We start from the raw sequence: 7,406 nt of genomic DNA, 5'->3' as shown, positions 1-7,406 counted from the left end.
TCCATTTTTTATTGGCCCGCAGCAAATTATAAAAATAGAATAGAATGTGGCCCACACATGAAACTTGCACTTGACTGTATTGTAGTTCTTAGTTTGACCAGTAGGTGGAGCTACTCACTAGCTGCAGTCCTAATGCAGCTTCTCCACAAAAAAAAGTTTCAAATAAAAAAAATCCGCGACGACAAAATGGCAGAACCAAAGAAACGCAAGATAGCAAGTGAATGCAGAAAATTTCAAACACAGTGGGAAAATGAATATTTCTTCAAAGAAGTCAGGGGGAAATGTGTCTGTTTGATTTGCAATGAAACGGTTGCAGTGATGAAAGAGTACAATGTACGACGACACTACGAAACCAAGCATCCGACCTTCACGTCCTACACTGCTGCTGAGCGAGAGGAGAAAGTCAAGCAAATGGTAGCTAACCTGCAGGCTCAACAACAGTACTTTTACCGTGCTAACAAAACACAAGAAAATGCTACAATAGCTAGCTATGAGGTATAGCTCAACTCATAGCGCGCCACGGGAAAGCTTTCTCAGACGGTGACTTCGTTAAACAGTGCCTCATTAAAGTCGCTGGAATAATGTGCCCGGAAAAGATGCAGGAATTCAACAACGTGAGCATGTCCAGAAACACAATTGTGCGGCGAATCGAAGACTTGTCAGCTAACATACAAAATCAAGTGTCACATAAAGCTTGTGCTTTTGATTTTTACTCGATTGCATGTGATGAAAGCACAGATGCCACAGACACCGCACAACTGTTAATTTTTTTGCGGGGAGTTGACGATAACTTTTGCATTACGGAGGAGCTGCTTGATCTTCGGAGTCTAAAGGGCACAACAACGGGTAAGGACATTTTTGAAGCCGTGTCAGGTGCAATTAACAAGATGCAACTTAAATGGGACAAGCTGTGTGGAGTTGCAACGGACGGGGCTCCCGCTATGACAGGCGAGCGCAAAGGAATGGCATCTATGGTGTGCGCCAAGGTGCGAGAGAGTGGAGGCGAGGCTGTAAAATTGCACTGTATCATCCACCAAGAAGCTCTCTGTGCCAAGACAGTCCAGCTTGGCGATTTGATGACCACAGTTGTGAAAACTGTCAACATAATTCGAGCACGAGGGCTCTACCACAGAGAATTTCAAGCTTTCCTATCTGATGTCGATGCTGAATACGGGGACGTACTCTATCATTGTGATGTGCGCTGGTTTAGTCGCGGCTCCGTGCTGAAGCGGTTTTATTCCCTGAGATCAGAAATTGACCAGTTTTTGAAAGAGAAGGACCGACCTCTTCATGAACTGAGTGATCCTCTATGGTTGGCAGACCTGGCCTTTCTAGTTGATCTTACTGGTCATCTTAACTCACTGAACAAGAGCCTACAAGGCAAAGACCAGCTTGTACCACAACTTTATGCACACATGAAAGCATTCTGTGCGAAGCTTCGTCTTTTTGAAACACAACTACGCAACTTCAACCTTGCGCACTTCCCTACGCTGTCCGAAATCAAATGTGCTCATCCAAAGGCCGACCTCTCTGCTAAAAAGGGGAAATATGTGTCTGTGATCACAACTCTTATGACAGAATTCAATCAGCGCTTCCAAGATTTTTCTGTCATTGAGAAAGAAATCAAGCTGTTCTCAACTCCCTTCCTGATGGATGCAGAAGAAGTGGAAGAGAGTCTGCAATTAGAACTCATCGAAATGCAGTGTGATGATTCTCTGAAGAATCAACATCAGCTCCTCTCCCTACCCGACTTCTACCAGAGCTTGGAAAAGGCCAAGTTTCCTCTGATGCGACGCCACGCAAAAAGAATGACGAGTCTGTTTGGCACAACATACATATGCGAGCAAACATTTTCTCTGTTAACTCTGAACAAAAGCAGATTGAGAACCAAAATGACCGACAGCCATCTCTGTGATGTCCTTCGCATCTCAACCACCAAACTTACTCCTGACCTTTCAGCCATCCTTCAGTCCAGAGCGCAGCATCACTGCTCCCATTAAGTGCAACGCTGTTCCCATTGTAGGTAAGTTAAAATATATTACACAGTATTCATGTGTTCAAAAGCCCAATTACTTAATAAATTCAGTCAATTAAAGTTGATAACATTTTTCAAAAAAACATTAGCTGATGTGTTAACAACCGCAATAAATTATTTGCATAACTAGGTTAAATAAAGCCTACCCTTTCCCTTGTCCTGTTATTTTTCCCTCTTTATACAGGGCTGTGAAGGGGGTCCCCATCCTGACAAAGAAGCAATCTGAGGCTGCAGTTTTGAGAATGAGCTGCCAACCCTTTTGTAAAAAAAATTAAAACCCATACATAGAAAGATGTGATGTATAAAGTTTTTTCTTTAAGTATAATAAATTATCAAGAATAATTTACCTACATTTGATTGATTTTATTTGAAAATAGATAAATGAATACCCATACATAGAAAGATGTGATGTATAAAGTTTTTTCTTTAAGTATAATAAATTATCAAGAATGATTTACCTACATTTGATTGATTGATTTTTATTACTGTTAATACACTAGAGGTGAGGCGATATACCTTAACTTTAGTGAGTGGCCCAACCTTTCGCATATTTTTCTGTATGTGGCCCTCAGTGAAAAAAGTTTGGACACCCCTGCTGTAGACCATCTGACTGTAAGTGAATGAACAGATGTGAATACTGAGGGACTGATAAGGGGATGAGCTGCAAGTGAGGAAATGGGCATTGAAAACCAGGCGAAGGAAGGAAGGAAGGAAGGAGGGAGTGGCAGGATCTGATATGACCTGTAGGAAAGTTATATGGCAGGAAAACAGAACAGATAAAGAAATTAACCTAAAGATGGCATGCACAGTGATGATGGGTCTGATATGTAATTTCTGAGTAATTCAAATTATTTACTTTTATTGGAACTGTTAAACACATTGACACATTAATATCACTAGTTGACATTTTCCTTTCAAACCTTTATTCAACCAGGTGAATCCCATTGAGATCATCGATCTCTTTTTCAAGGGAGACATACTGCAAGTAGGTTACACATCAAGACATAAAAACAAATCATATAACATAGTTACAGGGTTACAATATACATACCTATCGACATTTACAGGTACCAACAGTATCCGATTGCATAGCATCTATCCGAGCTTTAAAAACATGCAGTGGAACCAAATTGCTCAGTTTCCATTCTTTTTGCAGACTGTTCCAAGCAAGCGGAGCTGCAAACATAAAAGCTTTTGCCTCTAAGTCAGTCCTAGCACTTGGCACATGTAACAAAACCACATCATGAGATCTCAGGCAATAGCTACTTGCAACTCTCCGTGTGATCAGACAGCAGATATAAAATGGTAGTTTACCCAACATGGCTTTGTAGATGAACATGTACCAATGACTGAGCCTCCGTACAGAAAGTGAAGGCAAACCTGCCCTGGCATACAGGGTACAGTGATGAGTAAGTACTTTACAGTTAGTAACACATCTCAGACATGTTCATTACTGTGTGAAACGCTCTCTGAAAGGAAATATTGGCGCCACCGTGCCACTAATGGGAAAATGTCAGCTGAGCTCTTTGGGGATTTTCAGTTCTCAACTCCTGGTCTAATTGTAGTGCAAAAGGGTTAAAAGACGACTTAAATATTTTCGAGTTTTTCGAGCACATATGATAAAAAGCAAATATATAACTTAGATATTGCTGCTGCTTGTCTTTTGTAGATTTCAGTGGAACTTATCAAGTTGCTTCTTACATCTCTGTCACCATCTTTGACAACATGACAACTCTGACAAAAGCATTGTTCAAAGATTTTATCACAGTCTTGAGAAGCATCTACAAAAGGCAATGATTTTATTGTCAGCTGCAATAATATTTGTTTTTTATATCAAGTTGTCATCATTCAATATGTCGCCCAAGTATCACATTTAATCAGATGCTTTCAAATTTGCATGGAAATCCACACAACTATAAAAAACACAGCAATGTTATACACTCCATGGCCACTTTATGTTGTGTGTGTGTATGGCCTTAATGACAGTGTTTCGTAGTCCTGCTGGAAGAAGCCATTAGAATACAGGATGGACATGCTCAACAACAATGTTCACGTGTTAAAAATATGCCCATTTGGTACTAAAGGGCCCAAAGTGTGCCACTAAAATATCGCCTATGCTATTAAACCAACAGCAGCCTGAAGCTTGGATACAGGGCTAGATGGATCCATGCTTTCGTGTTGTTTATGCCAAAAATCTGACTCTACCGTCTGAATGTCACAACACAAATTGAGACACGTCCGACAAAGCAACATCAATTTTAAACAGAAAACAGTGTCATCTGGTGTGGCCCATCTGCTTCAAGGTTCAAAGAGTTGTGCATTCAGAGATGCTCTTCTGCATACCTGGTGTGCAATGAGTCGTATTTGAGTTAAGGTTGCCTTTCTATCAGCTCAAACCAGTCTTGCCGGCATTCTTAAATCGAGAATTGCAATGCTTTGGAAACTTTCTCTTTTTCTGACCTTTCTCTGCAAACCCAAGAGATTGTCAATTGTGAAAATCCCAGTGGATCAGCAGTTTCTGAAATACTCAAACAAGCCCGTCTGGAACAAGCTGCCCTCTTCAAAATATACAGGTGGCTTTTTCAAATGCAAACATTTTTTTCTACTTGTTTTCTCAAATCCCATTCCTGATTCAAGGAATGGTTGTTATTTGTATCTATCGTCCAACATCCTTGACAATCGACCAACCTTTTTTAAGTAACCGATTAACAAAAAGTGCAATCTTCTTGGGATAGCTATGTTTCAGGTCTGGTTATTCTGTACAATCAAATACAATGAGTTAATACCATGCATTATTAAGTACACTGTCTTACCAGAACTAATGGTAAAGGTTAGCTTGAAATGGCAGAATATTATATTTTCTTCAATCTGATCCCCAGCTAAAAATGTAGCAACAAATCTCGACCGTACATGTCTTTGAGTTACTTTCACAGAATTGGCGGATTATTCACAATATCAAGTATGAGAATGGACGGAAATGTATATTAACTTTATAAAACACACAATCAGCTCATACTCAATATTCCTTAAGTTACCTGTAGTTCCTCTCATAGTTAAAGAAGCATTAAGAGGCAGAGGAGGACATTGCTGTTCACTCTTCAGGGAAAGCCTTACAGGGACAAAGAGGGCAGTTGCTCTTTTTCTTCATCACCATGGGAGCGTCATGCTAAGATGCCTCACCCCAGGTCGCTGTTTCTCTGCTTCTGATGTAAATTATTGTCCGGGTATAAATAGGGGGACAGTCTGGCCGGGCCAGGTGGTCCAATCTGCCAGTTCAGTGTCCTGCTCCCTGGCTGGTGAGAGGCTGTGGGGGCTGTTTGTCCCCCACATTAACATTGACCTCAGCACCCACAGATGGGCGGCTTCTTGTATATTGATGAAAAGCTGGCCTCACCAATTACAGTTTAAATCTTTTATGCATAGAAAACACTTGATATTTGAATGATCGGAAGGCAATATCAATTGTTTTACAGTTTGGCTTCAAAATGATGAATGAATATGTGGAATAACAGAAATGTATTTTATTTAATGATCTCTATTAATTGATTAAGCGTTGTGTCAATACTTACAAATTGTATAATGTATTGCCTTTTCTTGTCTTAGCATTGTGGTTAACTGAATATGTTTGAACTGCCTGTCAAGACAAAACAAGACATTTGAGAGTCAACTAATTATTGATTATTGAAGAAAATAATTTGCACGTAGAGCGATAACTTCTCTGTTCTTGTATCTTTAGACATTTTTTTCATTCCCCAAGAAAACTGCCTGCCATTCATTGCAGTACGCTGAAAGTAGAATTGAACAGTTTCCTAACCATAAGTTTTCGGGCTGCTGTAAAGTAGTTTTTTTTAAGGAAAGAAATTGTTAGTGCATTCAATTATATCTCCTTGTATCCAATCTCCTGCCACCTGCAAACAGTTTGCCAGCTGAATATTCAGCATAACAAGGTTTTCCCCTTGGTGAGAGTTTTGGAGCAGCAGCAGCAACAAACCTCATTACTGTGTGGTTACTACAACCTGTCTGCCACTGTTTGTCTTCATGGTGTTCAGTAATCATAACATGTTTTCTTTTTCATTTTTCTTTTTTTTAATGGAGATTACGGTAGTTAGCAATGTCTGTAGTTCTGCATTTGCTTAAAAAGGCTGCTAATTGAGCTACTACTGCTGTAAGTGAGCAATTCATGACATACAATATATTATCTATGTTTTATAGCGCAACATAATTCCAAACTTTCATCAGTTATTTTTCTTTCGCAACAGTTTCTGGTGGCCATCCCAGTCCAACTTTTCCCCCTCGTCCCGGCCCCTCTCGATGTCGGTGTGTCCATCTTCCCCGTCATCACTTCCCTCAACTTCAATAGCTTCCCATCAGAGGTGCCAACATGTCACCAGCAGCGCTAAAAGTCTAATAGCTACTGGAACATTTTCTCTGACACCTGCAGCAAACACGGAGCCTGCTGGGATGCTGGGAGAACAGAGGGAGGTTTATCTGGGATGGCAGGCCTTGCCTCCATCACCGTGCCAATGGAGACAGCAGCACTGAGCCCGGCGCTTCACAGCCAGATAAGGCCCCCAGACAAAGAAGTGATGTAGCTAGACCCCACTCACTACAACGGAGGGGGAAAAACATGATGTATGACTAATAACTCTGGACAGTTTGCTCCAGTTAAATACTTTACTTTTAGCCTCTGAGTTAGTCGCTAGAATAAGTTAAGGATGTCAAAGTTGAAGTTATTTATTATGCAAAACTGAAGTTCCTCAAGGAATCCTTCTTCGCAGTAATGAGTAGTATGTTATTTTCAACGACTAATAGACCAGACTGACATAGACCAGTAGACAGAACATATAGAGAGCTCTTGTGATAGGGCTGGGAAATTACCAAGCATAAAATGCTCTGTCAGGTTCCAAGGTTAAAAAGGCTGTGCAAGTAATCACCAGGTATTAGCAGCCTGATTGGCGCATTGCTATTTTATGCAATTATGTAAATGTACTAATCACACTGGTGGTCTACTCTGACAACCGATTGATGATCAAATGATTGTTCAGGTGCAAAATGGCTCCGGTTCATGCCTCGTAATAAGGGTGTAGTGGGTCGTTGTTTTTTCCTATTCGTTAATTTATTTATTTTTATCAAAGATTTGTGAATTAATTCTTTAAACCCCAATCCTTCACAAGGATATTTCTTTGGGGCCTCTCTCAGATCTCTTACACTGTCATTTTGCTGCATTGCGCGTGCACTGGAAATTCACAAATACTTCAGAGAGAAAGTCACGGCCAGAACTCTTGACTCGAAACAAATTCAGCCATGGCAGTGTCTGGAGATGCCATCCAGTAACCTCACCATGTCATCAGTCCTTACACTGAGGTAGTTA

The 7,406-nt window shown here is 40.5% G+C and overlaps 2 protein-coding genes across 11 annotated transcripts in view; both read left to right on the top strand.

Annotated features, from left to right (window-relative positions):
- Positions 1-7,406, top strand: part of LOC307031982 (ecto-NOX disulfide-thiol exchanger 2-like) — a 193,265-nt gene that overhangs the window by 19,279 nt on the left and 166,580 nt on the right. The window lies entirely within an intron of this gene.
- LOC307034486 (general transcription factor II-I repeat domain-containing protein 2-like) lies at positions 10-2,261 on the top strand. 2 transcript variants are annotated; one of them, XM_079673321.1, is made up of 2 exons: positions 10-2,023; positions 2,220-2,261. In XM_079673321.1, exon 1 carries the CDS (start codon positions 582-584, stop codon positions 1,998-2,000), a length of 1,419 nt encoding a protein of 472 aa, XP_079529447.1. In that variant the 5' UTR covers positions 10-581; the 3' UTR covers positions 2,001-2,023; positions 2,220-2,261. The 2 variants fall into 2 exon arrangements, with proteins under 2 accessions (XP_079529447.1, XP_079529448.1); XM_079673322.1 differs by having other exon boundaries at positions 10-2,019; positions 2,220-2,240.

Source organism: Notothenia rossii (assembly GCF_949606895.1).
Source record: "Notothenia rossii genome assembly, chromosome: 3".
Lineage (NCBI taxonomy): Eukaryota > Metazoa > Chordata > Actinopteri > Perciformes > Nototheniidae > Notothenia > Notothenia rossii.
Note: the sequence above shows the minus strand (reverse complement) of the source record. Positions and strands in the feature narration are given on the sequence as shown.

What these genes read in the sequence shown, in the direction of transcription:
- LOC307034486 (XM_079673321.1), top strand. Translation starts at nt 582, where the DNA reads ATGTGCCCGGAAAAGATGCAGGAATTCAACAACGTGAGCATGTCCAGA.